General features: G+C 35.5%; 1 protein-coding gene across 4 annotated transcripts in view; it reads right to left on the bottom strand.

Annotated features, from left to right (window-relative positions):
- Erbb4 (erb-b2 receptor tyrosine kinase 4) overlaps positions 1 to 23,667 on the bottom strand; it is a 1,055,173-nt gene that overhangs the window by 301,608 nt on the left and 729,898 nt on the right. For all 4 annotated transcript variants that reach the window (XM_026786414.1, XM_026786416.1, XM_026786413.1 and 1 more), the window contains exons 6-9: positions 16,306 to 16,424; positions 13,587 to 13,728; positions 10,776 to 10,889; positions 7,534 to 7,660 (exon numbers count right to left, since the gene is read on the bottom strand). In XM_026786414.1, the coding sequence (XP_026642215.1) occupies positions 7,534 to 7,660; positions 10,776 to 10,889; positions 13,587 to 13,728; positions 16,306 to 16,424 (502 nt within the window). The remainder of the gene's footprint in view (positions 1 to 7,533; positions 7,661 to 10,775; positions 10,890 to 13,586; positions 13,729 to 16,305; positions 16,425 to 23,667) is intronic.

Here is a 23,667-nt window from a genome sequence, read left to right as displayed (position 1 = left end):
TGCAGTCAATGCAGTGTACTACTAGTTTAGTGTGCATTGCTGTATAAAGCTCTGGCATTGGGTATTGCTGAGACTGAGAAAGCACAGCACATTTTTCTATAACTCAAAAAAGTACCCTGTTGATCCAGAATATTCTCAAAGACACATCTCTTGAAATTGTAGTCTAAATGTAAAGTTCTCTAAATATTGTACTCTTGCTCTTTCACGCACCCTTCCATACATATATAATATATATGCACATATATATGTATGTAAATGTGTGTTACATATGACCTTTTTGATGTTAATATAGACAAAATAGATACAAAATGAGATGTAACAAATGACAAACTTTTGCATTTATCTTTTGAAATTAATTTTTTTTTCTTTGAAAATTTCATACAGACATAAAAAGTGCCTTGAAAACATCCAATCACACTATCTCCTTTCAATTTCCTCCCCCAACCCATTCAATGCATATCCCTACCTACTTCATGCCCTCTTTTTTGATACAAAGTATTTGAATACCCTGAGTCCATAGAGATGCCCATATGCCCTTGGTTGTGGGATCATCCACTGTAATATGGGGCAAAATAGCAGTGACCATCCCTCCAAAGTAAAGAAGCTGTTCCTGCTGCAGCAGCCATCAACTGCTCTCATCTCCTCAGCTAAGCAACATGCTTGACCTCCATGCTAGGCATTTATTTAAAATTGACTTGATAGTGTGCAGGTGACCTCAGGTGCTGTTAATTAGTTCATGTGTGCCGCAGTCATGTTATGTCCAGAAAACATTTCACAGAAACCCTATTTAACATTCAGTTCTTAAAGTCTATATCCATCTCTTAATGTATAAAACTCTTCTATCAGAGGAAATATATGCTCTGAAATTGGGGAATGGAATTTTGCCATTGCCCTGCCATGAAAAAAAATACAACAATTCTGGCCATAAAATCTAATATCCTGGCATCACAAGAAAAGATTAAATATTCAGGGCAAGCAAAGAATAATGGAGTCAGCCAAAGTCATGACTGAAAATTTCCTGGTTTCCAGGATGAAATTAATTGTTAACCAGAAGCCCAATGGACCATAGATCTTTTATGTACTTAATTTTAGATATTCAAGACTCCTATAAAATAAGTTGACAGAATCCCACTTTTCAACTTCAAAGTACCTGTGGGGAGTCTCATCCTAAAGCCACTGAAGATTCACACTGTCTTAGAACTGCTTTTCTGTTAATAAATAAAGAGCCAAGTAAAAGAACATTATGACTACCCTGTCACTGTGTTTTGTGTTCAGCATAGAAAGAAAAAAATATATATAGGTGTGACTTTTCCTATCTGCCACTCCTGCGACCTGTCATAAAAACCTCTTCCTGTCAGTCCCTCTCTGTTACACGTTTCCAGCATACTTAAAAGCATCTTGCTACTGTAAGAGCATGCCCATGATCAATGTCAACAGAAAGGATGAGAGGAACATTCCTTTGATAGCTCTAGACCCTTTGCATGCTGGGACTTCTCATTATAATTAAGGGAATGAGTTGAATTTCCATTACTGGTAAAGACAATTTTATAGCACAGTATGAATATGCCAATTAACTTTCTTTAGCTCTTTTAAATCCAAAAATACAATTGACAAATTGCCAAGACTGTATTTTCTGAAAGAAATGTTTCTGAACAAAGTACCATTTAATTAATGACTTTTGACCTCATCATTAAAGAACTGTGTCAATGAATAATAGTATCCTATTAAAAGTAGCTACAAATATGTTGAGAGCAATGGCATTGAAAGTACAGAAAACATTTTATTTACTAGAAGTTTACTATTTATAATATTTAAAGCTATGACTATTAAAATTTACTGTGTCCCCTGTCCTCCCTCTCCCCACTAGCACATACATACACAGAAACAGAATAAACCACCACCACCTATATATGTATATATATATATATATGTTATGCCTTAGACCTGTTGAGTTGGCTTTATAGTTATAGTTTCATGAAATAAATGTGAAGGGCTTCATGGCTCATTCTCCCATGAGATTGAGAATGGAGGATATATCATATTTTATAGACATCTCTCTTTCAAATATGTCATATATATTTTTCTCCAGACACAATATTATCAATTTTGACTTCAAATTATTCAAGGCTTCAAACTTATGATTAAGGACAGATAATCATCTGAATGATGAAGTATCGGAAACCAAATTTGCCTTTATTTGCTTTCCAAGATAGTCTGCAAAAGGCTACAATTAAGCCATGAAGTGATATTTGTTTAACACTTCTCTGCACTATAAAATAGACAAAGTCACAGTGTTTTTTCTTTTGCTGCCTTCTCCACCTGCCTTTTGTGCTTTTCATTTCCTTTGCCACATTTACCTCTCTAATTTCCTTACCTTTTATCTCATTGATTAAGATTTTACTGATATGGGGCTGAACAAATCAAAATAATTTTTGATTTATTCAAGAAAACAAGCAGAAGAGCTATTTATTATCCATCCATTTCTCTGTCTTTCACTGGAGGAAGGTGAGTGTTTGACTCGAATTTGTACCATCCATCATGTAGCTACTATTCAAACTCACGCTGGTCTGGATGGGGTCACCTACATAAACGATCTCATTTGTCTTTTGTTGAGTTCATTTTAAAGACAACCTTTGGACTGCTAGCTCATGGTGATTTTTGCAGGCAATTCTTTTCCACTTGAATGAATTAGTGATATTATAGTCCATACAGAATGAGGAATTTAAAGATTTATAGTTTGCACGTGGTTCCTATTGTACAATACATTTGACCCCAAGAGAGAGTTGTTTCTATTTGCTTTGTAATTATCTGTTAACTGTTACCTCAACTGGAAGAGCTATGAATACATAAAATCCTGATAAGCATAACTTTTCCAAAAAGTTCTATGATGAAACAAGGCTAAAACACTTATTCTAATCCTCATTAAATTATTATTTTTCATATTTTCTCTCCCAGACATTATTTTAAAGAAACTTGGTCATATGTAGGTCAATTTTCATAATTATTCGACTAATATAATTTTGTCCAGTAGTTCTCAATGGGCATAGTACCATTCCATTAAAAGGAATTTAGGGGCATTTATAGAGATATTTTAATTGTAGCAGTAATTAGGCTTTTAATAATAACCAAAGAGCAATGCTATTAAAATCATATTTATTAAAGGATTTCCCTGTCACCTACAATCTTAAAAATGTACTACCAAAGATTGCTATTTTTACACCGAATTCTCATTTGTGTGTCATTCCCTAGCAATATTGCCTCAACTTCAAAGAAAATTAGTTATATCTTCTATGTATGTGTGTGTGTGTGTGTGTGTGTGTGTGTGTGTGTGTCTGTGTGTGTCTGTGTGTATGTGCATGCTGTGGAATAATCCTCTTGTACACTCTAAAGATTTGTCATTCAAATTGGTTTAATGAAATGCTGATTGGCCAGTAGCCAAGCAGAAAGTATAGGTGGAGCAAACAAACTAAGGATGATGGGAAGGAGAAAGGTGGAGTCAGAAGATGCCAAACAGATGTGGGAAGAGCAAGATGAACATGGCATACTGAGAAAAGTTACTGTCATGTGTCAGAGCTTAGATAAGGAATATAGGCTAACTTAAAATGTATGAGATAGGTACTGATAAGCCTGAGATATCAGTCAAAGATGTAAAAGTAATATTACACTTCGGAATGGTAATTTGGGAAGCACCTGGCAGGTTTTTGGGACTGTGTGACTCCAAGAAAGAAAACTTCTGCTTACATATGACATCTAAACGTTCAGCAAGAATTTCCACATAGAGTCTGAAAAAGCTTTAAAAAAGATACTAAGAACACAAAATGGTGTCAAATTTGGCTCCTTGGTAAATGCTTATTCATTGATAGGCTCTGTTTGTGAGCAGCAAGCAGAGGCACGGTTCCTTTTATAGACAGTTTCCTGACTCAGCTTTAGCAGTAAAAACCATGTGACTCTTTTAAGACATCCTGCAGCCAAGCACTTAAATGGGATTTATGATCAGCGAGTGGAACACTGCTCATCATCAGCATGAACTAAAAACTTCCCATAATTGGAGTGGTATCATGGCTAAATCCAGTAGCTCTGTCAAGATCTAGATTCTTAGGGGGAAAAGAATGTAACGAAGTCAGTCGCTCTTGTCACGGCTTTGGTCTTAGTTGTGCCCTCTTAGAAGTTTAAAGGCTCATATGTAAAAAAAAAAAAAAGATAGAGATATGCAATAAAGATAGATTCAGAAAAAAAGAGAAAAAAATAAAGCCTCTAAATGGCTTACAGTGTGTTAAAAATGTGTGTAGGCTTGGGAGATAAAAGAAAAAAGATAGAAAAGGTACTTAAAAGTGGAATAGAGTAATAAAAATATAATAAGCCACATGAAGAAGGAAAATACAAAGAGAGTCTGGATTCTGTATAGTATTACATTGTCTTTAGATTTTTTGACTGTTAATGGGTAAACAATCATTGTTGAAAGACATTTGATTATGAAAGTTTATAGATTAAATGAATCTATATATTTTAAAAATTCCTTGACTTCAAAATTTCAGTCAAAAGATATGTTACTTTGGGAAACATGTTCTGTTTTTATTTCCACAGAAAGCAAGAGGATAAAAATACTTTCTGGCTTGAGAAAAATAAGGTTTGATAGAGAAATACCCCTCTGAAAAATCCCTAAAAGGAGTAGATGGTTCAGATGATCCAACATCTCAGAGTACCTCTCTTGCAGTTTCTTCTGAGTTCTACATCCAAGACAGTTTGGAGGTATCTTATTGAGGTGACCCAGCCTCACAGAATACTCCAGTCAGAACTTGACCAAAATTTAAATTTTCTCAGGATTCCCTCAAAGGTTATCAGTGCCCCCAAGCAGCAGGAAGTAGCCTAAAAAACTACTTCCATTTCCCCAAAAATGGATTATGTTTGTTTATTGTTTCGAAGGTTTGTTTACAAATTGTTATCGGTCATAGTACAATAAAAGCTAAAAAAAATAGTTAAATTAAAAGATCTCTAAGTGAAAAAAGGGAGAAAGAATATAGAAATGAAAGAATAAAAAGATATATTATTGAATATACATTAACCGCCCCCTAAATCAAACTAAAACCAGGTATTTATCTCAGGATATTTTATATTGATATGGATTTTAGTTTATTGATACAAATTTAAAGATGTTTTGGAATAATGTTACATGTGTGGGTAATATGTATATTTATTTTTTTTGTATTTCAGTCTCCAGCTATTAATATAACTTTTATTTTTTGTACTTCCTGCAATAGAATGATTTCTAATATCATTTCTTATAAATCTAAATTTTTTTAAATAATTTATTTAGATTCATTTTATGTGCATTGGTGTGAGGGTGTCAGATCCCCTGGAACTGGAGTGATAGACAGTTGTGAGCTGCCATGTGGGTGCTGGGAATTGAACCCAGGTCCTCCGGAAGAGCAGTCAGTGCTCTTAACCACTGAGCCATCTCTTCAGCCCCTAAATTTTTATTTTAAGTAAAAGTTGAGGAATTTTCAAGCAATTCTATTTATCACATTGAACATTTTCATATTTTGCTTTAATTATAATTAGGAAGTGCCTTAATTTTTAAAATGTATGTGTTTAACAAGGGAACATTATCACTGGATTTTATTTTGAATTTAATAAGATGTCAGATGCATTATAAACATACACATATGAATTTATGTTAGATTTGACACTATTAAAAATCACCTCTTTACTAAAGCAATTACAGTTCACGAGAATATATATTTTGAAATTGCAGTGAACACTGAAGTCTGGAAACAACTACATTTTTATCACATCTGTGATGGCTCATATCATCCATGTTAGAAGATCTAGACTCACCTGGGAGGAAAATCTCTGAGCTCACTTGTGAGAGGTAACCTAGATCAGGCTGCCTATGGGTAGATTTGTGAGTACTTATCTGGAATAAGTCACTTTACAGGGGAAGACTAACTTGAGAGGTGCATGGCACTGATGGAGAGGCTGGAGTTCTGGGTAGAATAAAATGCAGAGAGTGAGCCACACACGCAATGTGGTCTGCTGCCTCAAGGTCCGGCTGCCGGGACTTCCTTGCCACATTAGCTATCCTCTGAAACTGTGAACTAACATAAATGCATCCTCTTTAAAGTTGTTTCTGTTAGAGATTGGGAAGATGACTAACGCATTGTCCATGCTGCAGGAAACAATGAGCACTAACTGGCTCCATCTTATTTCTCGGATCCTCAGAAAGTTTTACTAACAGATGCTCTTTGGGGCATAGGGATATTTGGTTTCAAAAAGTAATAATTCACATAGACAAATGTCACTTACTGGATGCCATGCACTCACTCACTGAATTATAAAGAAAGGGAGTAAGTGCTGACCCAAGTTTCCTGCTCATATGGGCTAAATAGGCAAAAATCAACAATTCAGATGACATAAGAGGAAGTACGGAGACATTTGTTAACACAATGGATCCCATCTCAAAATGGTGAGAGTTGCTCAAGTATAGCACATCATTGTTATATATGGATGTGGGTGGAGAATCACCAAGTTTTAAATGGAAATTAGGAATCTTAATTTTAAGAAAAGCTTTGGTTTGCCTAAAAATAACCAACCGACCAGAAGATACATGTATACCTTTACAGGACATGACATGGGCCATATTAAAAACAACATTTTTAAATAGAGATGTTGTATGCAAGAGCACAAATAATAATTTGTCTGAATGAAGATAAATACTTTGTCACGTTGCTCATGCTGCTCTTATTTGGAAATATTTATTCATAATGTGTTAAGCTATTTTGCTTCCAGAAATGATGTGATATATGTTCAGTGTAAGAGTTTGAATTAAAATATGTGAGTGATAGTCTTTATTTGTAGCCTGTAGCCCTAATATTTAGAGATTAAGTAGTAATATAGACAAATAGATAAAATACAAAGTACAACTATTGACGTTTTTATTACAGAAAGTATACAAACTTGGTTATTTCCCCAGTTGAAGCCAGCAGGCGGTTCTGTAATAAAGGACCCCAGATAATGTAAGAATTTTTATTACCAAAATAAAATTCACTTTATAGTTGTGCTAATTTTCCCATATAAGAGAAAGAAGAATGCATCCGAACAAAATGTATTTTTAAAAGCAGCTTAAAAGAATTTCAACTTAATTTTATGTCAGATTCTTTGAGCAGTTTTATGTGAGTTTTTTTTAATGGGATATAAGTTATTTTGAACTAATGTTCTGGAAAGTCAAAGGATAGTCTTCATTTCATGTATTAGTGATGTTTCCTGTAAACCTGGGCTTGATGAGACCATGGGTTGTAGGAGATTGCTCTCAAAGCATATTTAAGCTTAATTACAAGTTTGCATTGTCATACCTAAATACTGACCCATCTCAGAAGGCAGATGTGTTGACGGCACTCCTGGCGGGCTGTTCATTACTTTGGCTGGAAAGAGTTTTAAGGTAAAACCTTTCTAGGTTCAGGTGAATCAACAATGCAGGCATGCAATGCAAAGGAACACCTTCACTTCCCAGAACAATGTACGAAACTGAGCACTGACCCGTGAATCCCTGTGACAAGGAAGATGAGATTCCCATTGATCTTAGTGCAGTTGATGAATTTGTCAATGTTGCTGGAATCCACGGTCTGAGCTGACATCAATGATCCTGTGCCGATGCCATCACACGCTATGGAAGCAAGATTCGGAGTAAACAGCTGAGAAGCATATTCCTAGCTAATACATCTTTGTGTTTTTATTATAAACTACTAGCATTTATTTCAAAATTGCAATATCCTTCTTAAAAGACAATGTTGTTGTTGTTGTTATTATTATTACTATTTTATTTTTTGAAACAGGGCTTTTCTATGTTGCCTTGGCTGTCCTGGAACTCACTTTTGTAGACCAGGCTGTAGTGTGGGAAGTCCTTCTGTATATGTGTTGCTTTTATTGGTTAATGAATAAAGAAGCTTCTTTCAGCCAATGGCTTAAAATACAGAGAGAGTAGGCAGAGTCAAAGAGATACCATGTATCCACTGCTGGGGACAGATGCACAAGAATGTTGCCAGTAAGCTGCAGCCACATGGCAATACACAGATTAATAGAAATGGGTTAATTTAAGATATGAGTTATCCAGAAATATGCTTAAGCTATTGGCCAAACAATATTGCAAATAATATATTTTCTGTGTGAATATTTTGGGTCTGAGCATCCCGGAATGAACAGTGTTCTCCTACAATAAGGCTGGCTTTAAATTCAGAGAGATCTGTCAGTCTATGCCTCCAGAGTGCTAATAATAAAGGAATTTTGGGATTTATAAGCATTAGCTATCAGGTTCTATCTATCTATCTATCTATCTATCTATCTATCTATCTATCTATCTATCATCTATCCATCTATTTATAAATGTTTTTAGCATTACATATACTAAGCAACTTCAGTAGTACTGACCCTACTCCCTTATAAGTTTAAAATAATTATATTTTCTTTCTCTCTTAATCACTCCCAGTAAACCCTAAACTCAAGAAAATAAAATTAAAAGTAAAAACATAAAACTCATCAAATCTTTAAAAAAAAGCCAAAACAAAACACAAGCGCATGCACACACACTACATAAACACACACTCACACACCTCAAACAAGCAACAACGAAGTATGGAGTCTTTTGTGGTGGTTACCTACTCCTGAGCATGAGGCCAGCCCTGAAGTACAATTGACAGTTTTATCTTTTCCAACAAGTAATTATTACAAATAGCTTCTTAGTAAGAGGAGGAATTTTGGACCTACTTCTTCTTGGTGCTATATTTTGTTTGGCTTAAATTTCTGTAGGACTTGTAAATGCCCAAACAGCCTATGTGTGTTCATATGTTCCTCAATTCATGAAGCTGGGTGTGTAGGAGGGTAGAGAGGATGCATTGCATAACTGTGTGCAGTGGTACACACCTTTAATCCCAGCACTTAAGAGGCAGATTCCATCCTATTAATTCATTATTACATGTATTCCATCTCTCTTCCCTTAAAGTCTCTTCTTTCTATTCTCATGAATCTCTTCTTAGTCATACACACAACAACAGACACACATACAGAGACAGACAGACACACACCAAGATACACATACACACACACTTTTAAATATGAGTTCCATATATCAGATAAAATATGTAGCATTTGTCCTTTTTGAGCCTAGCTTATTTTGCTAAGCATGATGATTTTTAATTTCATGTTTTCTAAAATATGTCATGATTTAATTTTTCTTCTAAAATTTCATAATATAATATTTTCATTATCTATTCACTTATTGATAGACTGGTTCTATTTTCTGGTTATAATGCACACTACACCTATACACATTGCAGTATAGGCATCTATGGTGGGCTGGTTTATAACCCTTTGGTTATAAACAAAAGCTGAGTTCTAAGACAGCTCTAGTTTCCTGGGTCTTGCGTAGCCTCAAGCCGGCTTCCACGGTGGCTGTGCTAGTGCACATTTTCAGCAGCAGGGTATGGAGTCTCTTCTCAGGAGCGGCAGCATTTGTCATTGGTTTGGATAACAGCCTCACATGGTGAGAGAGACAGGACATTTGCTTTAATGTGCATCTGTCTGATAGTGTAGCACTGAGCATTTTGATAACTGTTTGTTAGCAGTATGTATGTATTCCTTCTTAGGAAAACTATCTACTCTATTCATTAGCTCACTGTTCTTTGTTTTGAATTTTTGATCAGCATTTACTACTGAGCCTGAATTGAAAATTTTTCTCTGTATCACAATCTAATGATCAAGACTCATTGTAAGAGTTTTATTTAAATTTAAGAGCCGGCACATAGTTAGTACCTAGGCTAACTGAAATGAAACTTTTATCGATTAATACTTTACATTACCAGATAAAAGTTCTCATTATGAAGTTCATTTCAAAATACAACTTTTAGCATTTTTAAAATGCTGGCAGTTTCATGAAATAATTTCTTGATCGACTAATCATTTACAACCTACAATTTAATAAAGCTAGTGTATTAAAATATTTATTAAATAACAAGTACTGTGATATGAGTCAGCACTACGGCATTTAAATATTTATACTTTTATGTTATTTATTTTTTCCAAAGGCTATACTTTGAAAAACAATTTGAATTTGAGTCAGAATTATTTGCAGATCTTTTTATTTGGAAATAATTTATGTATAATAAACACTTTGTGACAAACTTATAACATTTGGTGCTTCTGGGGAGGGATGTGGTTTGATTGTAGAGTACTTGTCTAGAATGATTAAAGGCATCGGTTCAATCTCTAGCATTGTACAAACAAAAGGAAGGTAATATTCTTTGATTTCTGAGTTCCTGGTTTTTTTTTCCCCTCATCTAGTCTGTTATTTTAACTCAAAGGCAGTCAAAACCACTATTAGCCAGTATTTTTCATAACAAGAAAATTATGCAAAGTGTGTAAGTGTCTGTGTGTGTGTGTGTGTGTGTGTGTGTGTGTGTGGTGCTGTCAATCATCATTGTGGAAGGGGATTTTTTTCTGAGAAGATAGTCCCACTGGGTTATTAAAATGTACACGAAGGTAGGATTTGCTTTTAACTCCAGCATTCAGAAGGGAGAGACAGGCAGATCTCTGAGTTCAAGGTCAGCCTGGTCTACAGACCAAGTTCCAGAACAGCCAGGATACACAGAGAAACCAGGTCTTAAGAAATAAACACAACCCAACAAAACAAACAACAACAAAACTCACAAAACCAATACAGCAAGAAAGGCACATGAAGTCCTTTGGTAAGGACCTATTGTAACCGAATATTCTGAAAGATCACTCACCTTTGGGGCAAATATCAGTGCAAGGTTTACACATTTTAATCCCATTTTCTTCTACTTCCATTTTGGAACTAGGACAGGCACGCACACAAGAACTGGAATCCACCACGAAGTTATCTGATTAAAAATTCAAATAAAAATGTTAAAGCTAAACCATCAGCCTTAAAAAGAGATAGTTTCTGACTTGAAAATAGCATCACTGACAATGTATATGTCTCTTTCTCTAAACCAAGTCCTTCTGTAAATACCCCAACCTGAAGCAGTATCTCCAATACCCACATTCCACTCCAAGAGCAGTGTGTGCTGAGCAGTATCTGCTTGACTACTGCTCTACATTCCAAATTGCCCCCAAGATAGAGAGATCTCGTTTATAGACTTAGGAAACTAGATTATGTTTAGTTTGTGTTTTTCAATAGTTCCACTTCATTTAATGACATTATGCAAGCTGGAAGTCTAAAATACTTCTAGTTCATGAAGCGCAAATGAAGCTGAAGTTAAACCACCTCGGATCAAGAGGCGCTCTGCAGGTCCAAGAGGAAATATTTAAAATGTGTCCAGTGTTTTATTTGAATGCTACCAAACCTTTGTGATACATAGTGAAAGTTTGAAAAATTTCACTTTAGCAAAGGTGTCCAGTTAAACAAGGGACACCTTATTACTTAGACTTGGTGACATGATTAGAAAATCAGCAATTTGTGAGATGCCAGTACTTTCACTTTAAAATAAAATAAAAATTCTGCATCTAGAGCTATCATAAAAAGAGGGAGATCACAATGTTTGCAAGAACAGTGGTTTGTAATGTAACCACCTTCACTGAATACAGTTCTGGACCTATATACAAAGCTATGAAAGATACCAAACATGAGGTGTGTCCAAAGCAGAAAAGACTTGTTGTCTTAGTAGTTCTGCTTCATGGCCATACATTCCAAGTCTTTCTCTGATGTTTTATCATTGTTGGACAGCCAATGACATACAGAGTTATAAAGTTCTAGAAAAAAACTAACAGAGACCTCTAAGATTTTGATAGTCAAGGCATGGTGTCTATGGTACAGGATTGTATACCAGTTAACAAACAGCTCCTTACATGCTTTATGGACCTGATAGAGACAGAACCTAACCATGGGTCAGAGTTGATTTAAGGTCAGCATTTCCATAATCAGCAATGCTTGAAGAAAGGCACCCAGACAAGGTAGTAGAAGGCGTCAAGTCTGAAATAAGGGAAGGTCTTCTAATGGGACATTTTCTAGGTAATTGCTAATAACCCAGTTACTTTTTATAGAGAAAGGAGTGACTCAAAAGCCCTAGATTGCTTTGCAAGCAGAAAGACTGGAACGTCTGAAAGGCAGGGGGGATCCAAGGTAGAAGAATGGTATGATCTGTAATCTACAATGTTCCCTGTAACATCACACTTTAAAGACTAGATCTCCCGCTTTTGCTGTGCCCATGGCCCCTTTCAAAGGTAGGCACTGCAGGTTGTAAGTAGGTTATTACCAGAAGGCTTTGGGAGGTCACATAGGCTCTGGTTCTTACCTGCCTTGGGCCAACTCTCAATGCAAGAAGAGTCTTTGCCAAAAACTCCAGTACACGCACTGGATCCCTTCCATGCTCTATTTCAGATATCATAAAATAAAAACGAACCTTTCCCCTCTTTCATTCCTCCTCCAGGTATTCTAATCACAGTAACACAAAGGTAACTAATACAAGGGGGATGCATCACTCATTGGGGCAGACACGTGTATAAACTGCGAGCTATCAGTCTTAGAGTGCCCACCACAGTGGACTTTTTGTAGGATGCACAGAAACCCGACCCTTCTTATTTTCTTTAACAGTTGAGTTTTTATATTTCAGGTCACTGAACTAGCGAGTGTAAGGCCTCTGTTTAGAAGATAAATGACCTTGCTTCCAAAGGTGGTTGAAGTTTGGTAAGCTGATTCCAGTGAGCAGTTTACAGAGGGTCTTAGTGTTACAGTTTAAAAGCAGCAAAGGTCGTTCAACTGATTAAAAGAAATATATTCCAACTTGCTCGCTCTCTCTCTCTCTCTCTCTCTCTCTCTCTCTCTCTCTCTCTCACACACACACACACACACACACAGACATACACATACACACACATCCTACAGAGTGCAAAGCCTCCACTCATATGAGTATATAAGTAAATGTGATTATTAACTTTAAAATTTTTTAATTACTTAGACTCTCTAATAGGTAAAATTCCCATTGGTCACTAAAACAACAGATGTCAATATATATGGCTATATATCCATAAATATACATATGGTCATATATATGTATAATCACATATGCTATTTAATATATAATCAAATAATGATGTTTTTAGTCATTAGCATTTGTTATCAGTTTGCTAAATATCACTTAACAATCTTCATATATATTCAATTATTCAGGCATATATTCTAATATAGGTAAACAATCAGCAACACATATAGGCATAAACCCAATTATATCACTATCTAACCTTATTTATCATGCAGATTTCTGCCAATCAATGATCACTTCTAAGAAACAGTGTCACTTGTTGAAAACCAAGGTATAGAGAAAATATCAAGTGTTTAGTCTTCAGTAAGCCACCATTCTAACCTCAAGTCTGGCACGACCTCATGTGGCAAGACAAATTAGATAAATATGTTGGTCCTTGTTTCCTCTTTCTGTGAAATATAGACTCCCGGACCCACAACCAACGTAAAGTAATTTACTACTTTTATTATTCAAGTTTCAAATGAAAACAATCATAAATGAACTTCTCATTTTTCAAGTAGAACTTGAATGTTTTGATGTGTTTTATGTGTTACTTACGTGGGCATTTCTTGACACAGAAAGCTCCATATGTGTACTTTGCATTGAAATTGTGCTCCAGTTGAAAGGTGGTGGGGTTGTAGACGAATGTTTGGGGGCACTGAGTAACACAGGCTCCACTGTCATTGAAGTTCATGCAGGCCTGCAACACAGCAAATCCATTTATAAATGACTCTCCTTCTATTCCTGTCAATAAATGCATGCTATTATAGTTTAGTGAAAGGTGTTGCACTTTATTTATAATATTTCAATTTTATTAACCCTGCCAAAATTGATAACCTCGAAGTGATTGTGCCTTTAAGTTTCTATCGATTTCTTACCCTCTCTGTGCCAGAAATCACTATTATCTCTTTTTACCTGAATGTAGAGTAGCATGTATTAACACAGTTTTAAACTAAGGCTTGGTGGATAGTGTTCAATCTAGACAAATTTGACAGATTTTTGAACTCACACTGATTAAATATACTTATTTTAAACTTTACAGTCAGTGTATGTATCCAGTTCTGTAGATCTGGTAATCTCATACCTTGTGTTTCATGTTAAGTTCAAGTATCTTCATTTTACAGTAGGAAACATAATGATTGCTGTTGATTTACCTGAACTTAAGTATAATCTGTACACTGACCAAGTATAATGCTTAAAGGGTTAACATGTGAAGAACTTGTGAGCTGTCACTAGCCTGTGTTTAAATAAAATAATGTAATTTTTCATAATGGTACATCATTTCTGGTAGCCACCAAGTTCAAAAGGCATTTGATTTTCAATAATATAAATTTGTCTTCTGATGTGTTTTATTCATATTTTCAAATTCATTTGAGAAGAATTTAAAATTATTTTGCTACCTGAGAGTTATGTTTTAGATATCACAAGAAAACATATATAAACATGTGACTAACAAACATGGACAGTCTCTCTCTTTTAGTTAAGAAATGAAGCTTTCATGTGAATAATTGAGGCCTTGTAAAAGAGCTAACATGAACCAAAGCTCTGTTTTACATTTCATTATAAACTGTCTTATGGTTATTAATAAGAATTAATTTATTCAGTTTTCTCACAACATTTGCTTCATCAATTGTTTCAGCAAACACTTTATCACAACATGACAATTCTCTCACAGTGGTCTACAAGGCACATAATCAGAAAGAGACTCACTGATGATACATTATTCACTAAGATGACACTTTATAGGAAGACTCCATTAAAAAGCAATCTAGAAAACTCAGTAAGTTTTAATTTATGACCATGAAACATCATGTATTCTTATAATTGAATTACTAACATATTTTCTGCACTGATATGCAGTGTATGTAGACGGCTTTGGAACAAGGGGATATAAGCCAGAGGAACGGAACAAATGCACCTTCCAGTTAACACACGAGCATGATGTAACTTACACCAAAGCATCAGTCTGGCATTCATGAACATTCTGTATAAATGCCAAGTAGAATCACTGGACCATTCCAATATAGTAATGAAATGAGAGCTCTCAAGAGCACCTGGTACTGCTTATCACAAGAATACAAGAGAAGGGGCACAGTGCCACATCCTACACGAAGAGGTTTTCCTACTGTTTACCACAGTGCTGGCTTTGGAATCATTAATGCAACACCTGCAGTGTGCTGTATCTTCAAAATCAAGCTTGGTCGTCTCTTGTCTATGCCAATGACAGAAAAGAAAGAGCTCTCAGTTTGGCTGCCAAGGCTCTTCCTTAGATGTAACATCCTTAGATGTATAACAGCTATTCTTTGCTTGACTTCAGTTCACCAGAATTAGTGTTGTTTCACCATAGAATCACATTAGACAAATTAAGATTCTTATAATTTTTAAAATTTAAAGAATAAATAATTACAGCCTCAGTGCTTTAATTTTTATTTTGCTTATTAGATAAAGTCTTAGTTCTTAAAAATTTCAATGTTAATATGTGTTTGGTGCAAGAAAATAAATTTCTAATATGTGCCAGTAAATTTTTTGAGAAATGGAAATATAATTTGTTGTACTCATTTTAAAAATAAAACAGTCTACTGTTTATTATTTTAGATTAAAATTAGTATTGTGGTTTATGAGCTTGAATAAATCATCACTTACAAAGTTAAATATATATATTTCAAAGAACAAAAACTTATATCAAGGATATAATATCAAACATAATTTAAAATTTTCCAACAACCTATAAATGTTAGTATTATTGAAACAAAAACATTTTCTTCAAAAATATTAGCCATATGTTTTATCACATAAATAGGTTTAAAATAGGCTTAAATAAACATGTCTATATTTTATAAATAGAAAATATTAGTTTGTTAACAGTACAAACTGTAAAATATCTAAATGCATCAATCTGTCTGATATAACCTTGAAATTAATATTCAGGAAGCAAGCCATCCTCACTTATGAAACTTAATAATGCAACAACACAAAGCTGTAAGCACTGAATATGTGGAAATTATGTTCTCAATTTCTGAAAAACATCCCAGCATGTTTTCATTCATGTTCTTCAATATATTCATGTCACACATAAATTATGTCAGAAAGTCAGAATTGATCTTACTGGTACGAATTCATTCTGTTTAATCAATAGTAAACTCAATGGTAGAATGCCTTTTATAATAATAAAATGTCCAAACTTAATCTTAATATAATCCAGTGTTAAATATTCAATGTGAGTCTGATTCGGAGAGAGAGAGAGAGAAAGAGAGAGAGAGAGAAGTCCTAAACATACAAAGCAGTCAGTGTCCTTTGGTCCTGAGCAGCCGCCAGCACATTCCCGATGGCAGCAGTCACTGACGTAGGGTCCATAGCACCTGCCATCACATTGTTCGGCACACACAGTCCTGGTCACTGTAGAAGACAGAGATAGGGCCTCAATCAAAGCCATCCATCAACAATCTATGTTTGTAACAACAAAGCATGTGTTCTGGAACATCAGTTTATTCCATCTAATATTGACTAGTTCAAAAAAATAATGAATGGAGTCTGTAATTAGAAGGAAGTTACTATACAAAAGCTTCATTCATATATATATGCATATTTATTTATGTATAACATTATTTGTGTTCAACAAATAGGTTTAAAATTTTACAAATATTATTGCATACATTTAGTAAGTTCAGGAATAGTGGAATGAATGTTGACATGGCTAAACCCAAGTTTAGGAAGTCTCATGAGAGAAAGAGCTCTCAGACACTAATTTAAGGTGTTTAGTACTCAACAGACAGGAAAGTAAATTATCAGTTGATTGTTGTTATATGATACATGAAAAAAGGGATTGAATAAAGAAACAAAGGAAAGAAGAAAAGAAAGGGGAAGTAAGGGGGGAAAGGAGGAAAGAAAGAAAGAAAGAATGAAAGATGGAATTAAAGAAGGGTGAAAACATAAGAAATCGTTTTGCTTGTTTTTTCTTACTCATTAAGCCAATCCACAACATCAAATCACTATATAATTTAAATGCACAGATGGGGTATTGAAATTATAGAAAAGAGGGGCACACCCCTCTGTATTTCCATTACTATAGAGATATACTCCCCAAATACTTTCTTAGTATGAACACTACAAAATACAGCAGCATATGACTCCAAGCCTTCTTTATTTACATTTCTGCCAGGTTTCTTGGTTATCATTTGCTGGAGTAAGCTGTTTTGACACCACTTCTATCACAGGCTACATTCATTTTCATCACAATCAATTAAACACTGCTAACTGATCAATAGCTCACCTAGAAACTAAACATAGGTCTATTTCTCTTTTCCCTATTACTTCTGATATCAGAGAAAATCAGCAAACATTATCAATTCTTTTTCATTATATTTTATTACGTTCCTGTCTCTATACTAGTTTATACACATCTATAAAGTTTTGCATTTATAAAGTTAAAGCTCTTCTAAAGAGCTTCTTATTTTTCCTTCCAATTAATCCTCTATGTTGCTCAGAAGAGATAGTTTAAAAATAGAAGTCATTGGTTGATTCAGTGTTGATTCACAGTATAAAGTATTTGCTATCCCTGTACCAATGGCATAAATCCTTAGCAGAAAATAAGAATCCTCCATTAATCTATGAAAGTTTCTACCTCCTCTGGAGTCATTCACCACTGCCTATCTTTTTCATATGTACAAAAGAGACACTCCTTCACGCTACGCCCTGTGAACTGATACCTATTGCATTGCCAACTTAAAAGTGACATTTATCCACCTTTAAAGTGTTCCTGTCTTCTCTGTTAAGCAACACTTATTCTGAACCTTCAGTAGGCCTGTCCAAGCTGAACTTCTCTATTACTCTTTTTTTTTTTTTTCAGAACAGGAAGATGAAGTTCATTTAGCTTTCCAGGTTTCTGAAATTTAGGCCTATCATAAACTCAACTACACTATATCTGATGTGTTATTATTTCAACAATAAATCTAGAATGATCTCTGTGGAATCATCCTTCTGTAAACTGTGTGACTATATGTATGTCACTATGATTGGTTTAATAAACAAGCTGACTGGCCAAGAGCTGAGCAGGATAAAGTTAGATGGGAAAGCCAAACTGAGAATGGGGGGATGGGGATGGGTGGAGTCAGAAGTGGGATGAGGACGGGTGGAGTCAGAAGAGTCACCAGCCAGATGGAGAATGAGTAGGAGACACAAAATGATATAGTGATAAAAGCCACGAGCCTTGTGGCAGCACATAGATTCAGAGAAATAGGGTAAGTTCTAAGAGATAGTTAATAATAAGAGTGAGCTATTGGACGAGCATTTATAATTTATATAGTCTCCTCTTCCTTCTCCCCTTCCTTGTCCTTCTCATTGTCTTTCTCTCTTTCATTCTTACTTTACATTTTTTCCTTCCACATTTTGTCATCTAACACCATCTAACATACTTTCCCTTCATCTGTTACATTTCTCTGTTTGTAATGAATTTCAATTTTTAGAACTGTCATTATATTTATATTCTTGCAAGATTATATAATACATAAGTATATATAATACATGTCATAAATATATGTCCCTAAATTTGTTTTAACTTCTAACTTGTCATTAGCATATACTATGCTTATATTATTCCTTCTAATGATTAACTAAGTTCTCAATTCTCTTATATGTACCAATCAGTAATTCAAACTACATAATAGTTTTATCTTTTCATAAATAGTTTTATAAAGTATGTATCCAAATATATGCTTGGCATTCACAGAATAAAGCTCTTTCATTAGATTGAAAGTAACTAAAATAGCAGACATATGTTAAATAAACAAAACACTTCATTCCAAATAAGCCATCAAAGAACATTCCATTACTTTGTTTCTAGGTAACAAGCGTTGCTCAGCTGGAAATCATCAGCTCAAAGCCCAGAGCAAACATGTCCTGTGAGCAACACTGTATTTAATTCTAGAACCTATATACAAAGGTTAATTTTTATTTATAACTGTCTTGATTCATGGTAATATGCAAAATGTTTCAGTTTTTCTTTATTTATGTTGTCCTTTCCTGACAAGTGAAAGAATCAATATACAAAACATTTAAATGATAACATTACTAATCAGAATTTATTTAAATATTATTAAATAGTTATATCAAGGTCCTTACTCTCAATGTGAACAGTAATTATGCATGAAAATAATGTGCTAAAATTTGTAAATTTCACAACGATTATTCTATGAACTCAAACACATTCTGTTTTCTGTAATGAATAAAGTTCCAAAATTTTAAAGTCACAATATCTTTTATATTATGGCCAAATATCTCAGATTTTCCAAGACATTTATAGGTCTTATATTCTGTTCCATTTCTGGGAAAGGTAAAGAAACATCCTTCTAATTTTTTTATCTAAACACAAATCCAAGTGGGGGGAGGAAGAAGGAAATGGGAGGCGGGGAGTAGGCAAATTTTTTTTTTCAATAATAATAATAATAAAAGAAAAAAAAGAAACATGTCCTCTTTTAGAAACAAAGGTAATATTTTTTCTGAAGCTGATCAAAATTGTGAAATGCCCTGAGAATACATTTTCTCAGAAAGAAACGAGCCTTGTTTAGGTAAACTGAGCCAGACTGCTGATTCTGAGCACTTTCCTAGTCCCCTGTTTTTCCTCTGGAAGTTACTCCATGGATGGTAGAATGACATCTCTCACTTTCCCCACGACACTGATCCAGTTGAAGCTTTAATGTTCCCTTTGTTGACCCCAGTAGCTTTCTTATACAACCAATAAAACAAGTAGAGTGGGAAAAAAAAAGAAAAAGAAAAATTCTGCGTCTGTGCATAGAAAACCCCCCAGGAACTGCTGGACCTGCACACGATTCATGGGAAATGTATCATCAAGATCTTCATTGAAAATTCCTTCAAAGTTATTGACCAAGTGTTGCAAATGGAACTAGGGGTCAATTTAGAAACAAAGCAATATATATATATATATATATATATATATATATATATATATACCAAAAACAAACTATAGGCATCCTCAGGTGGTTTCTTGGTTTTCTTTCTTATGCAGGAGATATAGGAGTTGAAGAAAAAGTACTATGACAACCCAGGAAGGGGTTCAGGCCTATGAACTCTGCAAACACTTTGCCATCTAAGAAGGATTGTGAGTCTATTTCTACCTAGTCTGAAAGTCAGAGAGTTTCAGTTGCTCTCTGTTATTAACAATGAAGGTGGCTATACACCCTAACGTAAGGGCTTTTTGACACTGACAACTTAACTTTTTACCCATACAGGTAGACCCACTCCACCCTGACCAAAGGTCAGGAAATTCAAGCATATTTTCGGTTCCTTCTTTTGAAATAGAGGGTGTGGACTAGGGAGTGGCTGCCTTCGGGATACTTGGTCTAGGGGTGGGGGCTCACTCAACAACAGAATTTTAATGACCTGATGTCTCAAAGTATTGATGCAAATAACCATTCTAGTTGTCCTTTGTATCATGTTAAAGCCGTCTTCTTTCCCTCTGCTATTGGCATATAAAAGTAGATGGAAAATTAAACCCAGGCAGATTTTAATAATCACCGGAACTCCCTCCTTGTACTATTCTGTTTGTGTTTTATAGTTTTCACTCGTATCTTCGTGCTCTTTACTAACTTTTCTAATCCCCATGCCTCCACCCTGGTGGTCTACTAGTTGAAGATGGTCCTGGGCAGAGGTTGATGCAATTCTGCAACAGACCAGTAAGGGAGATTGATGGGGAACACCTGAAAGTGACGCTGCACATGCTACAGCAAAAATATTGGAAGTAATGCAAAAGGAAGCACGGACAGTTGATGAAAGAGAAAGATAAGAAGTACCAGAAGCCTGTGAATTCGTTCACTGAGAAAGAGGGTGAAGAAGGAACAGGCCCAGCGGAGGAGGAGCAACAGAGGATTACTGAGCACAGACTTCAGGAACAGACACAACTGTGAAATGAGGGATTCCAGAAGGAGAACCAAAGACTTCAAGATGAGGCCAAAGACTCACCAGAAACAGAAGTAAAGCTTGAATGCGGGAGAAGCTATGACTGAAAGAAAAGCAGAGTGTTTGTTCTTAGCAAAAGCAGAGCTGAATAGGGCATAGAATTTGGAACCCATGTCACTTGTGCACCACACCAGAAAACAAAATCCACAAAGGCATGCAGTGCAATCACTGAAATCTTGTTTATCTTTCTAGATGATTGTGCACCAAGGATGCCATTAGGTAGCCACTATAGGAGATATCTCGACAGCGTTGCTCAGAAGACAATTGTCTTCCCAGGTGCTCCCCAGGGTACAAGTGGACACTGAGCACATCCCTAAATGTTGGCTTATGATTAGGAACCAAGATGTCCAAGTGTGTGATGGGTCTGAATGACAGCCTCATTCCTTACTGGAGACAATGTAAAGTTTTCCATTATATCAAAACCGCTCAACCTCTCTGCGACGGCTTAATTTGTGGACCCTGGTGATGAGTAAAGCTATCAACAAACTCCAGTATAAATCAAGACACCTGCGTGGAGATCTAGAGTCCCTATATGTAATGTCCAAAGGAAGATGGAAAGAGCCATTAGGGGACAAAGCACTGGACTCAAAACACATGGGCAGAAGAGAAAAATGCTTCAGGACATGTAGATTGAAAATGGAACCGGACATTTCCAAACTTCAGCAGTTGGCACCTGATTGCATAGGAGCATGATCACAACCAAGAATAATGCAGTGAGCTGTGAAACCTTTAAGATGGGCTTCAGATGATGAGCGGTAGTCTGTTAGAAATCAAAGGTACTTTAATGATTTATCTGTAGCTACCAATGTTGGTTTACCCCAAGCAGAATAAAGTTTAGTTTTTTTTTTCATTCCAAAAATAATAAAGAGAAAGAAGAGTAAATTTCTATTTTAGAAAAGCCTAATCTGATTTTTATGTAGCCTTCAAGATGAAAAATAACACTTTTCATTATTAAGAGTTTCACGTTCCTTACTTACCAATGAAAATTTAGTAGCCATGGAACTTAAGTATTATTTCTAAACAGTGATCTGGAAGATATCATTTTTCCCACTGTTTTGTGGGCTTGTTTTCAGGGACAAAACGTTCCCTTGGGCATGTCAAAGCTGATACAGGATGCAATGAAGACCAGTATAGAATATGTTTATTTAATGATATTTGTTGATGAATAAGCATTATTTACTTAATATTGATAACTTGGCAAACTTTACGCACAATTCTAATAATGGAAAACACAAAATATTCAATAACTTTAATCAGTATCTTAGCCTCACAGGTACATCAACTTACACTTGCTTTACTTTCATTTATTTCCACCTTTCTTCGTATATTTTATTAGATTTCACTTCTATACTTAGTATACTCTTTGAGTTGCTTCAGTGGGCCCTCTAAAGTACTTGGGAGGAGATTTAACTATTTTTGGTAGTGTTGGCATGCCATTAAATGCAATTAAAAGGTAAATCCTGGAAGTTAAATTACTTTTTATATGAAGCATAGTAACTAGAAACTGGGGATGGGGATTCATTCAAGAACACATTCCACAGGAATCTGATATGCAAATTTAAATAATAAAATGATGGGGAGGGAAACTGTTAAGAGAAAAATCAACTCCAGAATTAGAATATCTGTAACAGATTTATTTTTATCAGCATCTTCCTAATAAAAAATAAAAATTGAATTACTATTCTTTTTTATTTTTATTTTTACTTAAAAATTTCCACCTCCTTTCCTCCTCCCATTTCCCTCTCCCTCCCCCAATCAAGTCCCCCTCCCTCATCAGTCCAAAGAGCAATCAGGGTTCCCTACCCTGTGGGAAGTCCAAGGTCCTCCCCCCTCCATCCAGGTCTAGGAAGGTGAGCATCCAAACAGACTAGGCTCCCACAAAGCCAGTGCATGCTGTAGGATCAAAACCCAGTGCCATTGTCCTTGGTTTCTCAGTCAGCCCTCCTTGTCTGACACGTTCAGAGTGTCTGGTTTGATCATATGCTCCATCAGTCCCAGTCCAGTTGGCCTTGATGAGCTCCCATTAGATCAGCCCCACTGTCTCAGTGAGTGGGCACACCCCTCGAGGTCCTGACTTCCTTGCTCATGTTCACCCTCCTTCTGCTCCTCATTTGGGCCTTAGGAGCTCAGTCCAGTGCTCCAATGTGAATTTCTGTCTCTAGCTTCATCCATCGACAGATGATGGTTCTAAGGTGATATGCAAGATATTCATCAGTATGGCTATAGGATAGGGCCATTTCAGGCTCCCTCTCCTCAGCTGCCCAAGGATCTAGCTGGGGACATCTCCATGGACACCTAGGTACACCTCTAGAGTCAAGTCTCTTGCCAACCCCAAAATGGTTCCCTTAATAGCAGAATTATTTGTAACAGCCAGAACCTGGAAACAACCTAGATGCCCCTCAATGGAAGAATGGATAAAGAAAGTATGGAATATGTACGCATTAGAGTATTACTCAGCAGAAAAAAAAAAAAAAACAATGACATCTTGAATTTGGCATGCAAATGGATGAAAATAGAAAACACTATTCTGAGTGAGGTAACCCAGACCCAAAAAGATGAATATGGTATGTACTCACTCATAAGTGGATTCTAGCCATAAATAAAGAACATTGAGCCTATAATCCGTGATCCTAGAGAAGCTAAATAAGAAGGTGAACCCAGCCGGGCG

The sequence above is a fragment of the Microtus ochrogaster genome, linkage group LG4, assembly GCF_000317375.1.
Source record: "Microtus ochrogaster isolate Prairie Vole_2 linkage group LG4, MicOch1.0, whole genome shotgun sequence".
Lineage (NCBI taxonomy): Eukaryota > Metazoa > Chordata > Mammalia > Rodentia > Cricetidae > Microtus > Microtus ochrogaster.
Note: the sequence above shows the minus strand (reverse complement) of the source record. Positions and strands in the feature narration are given on the sequence as shown.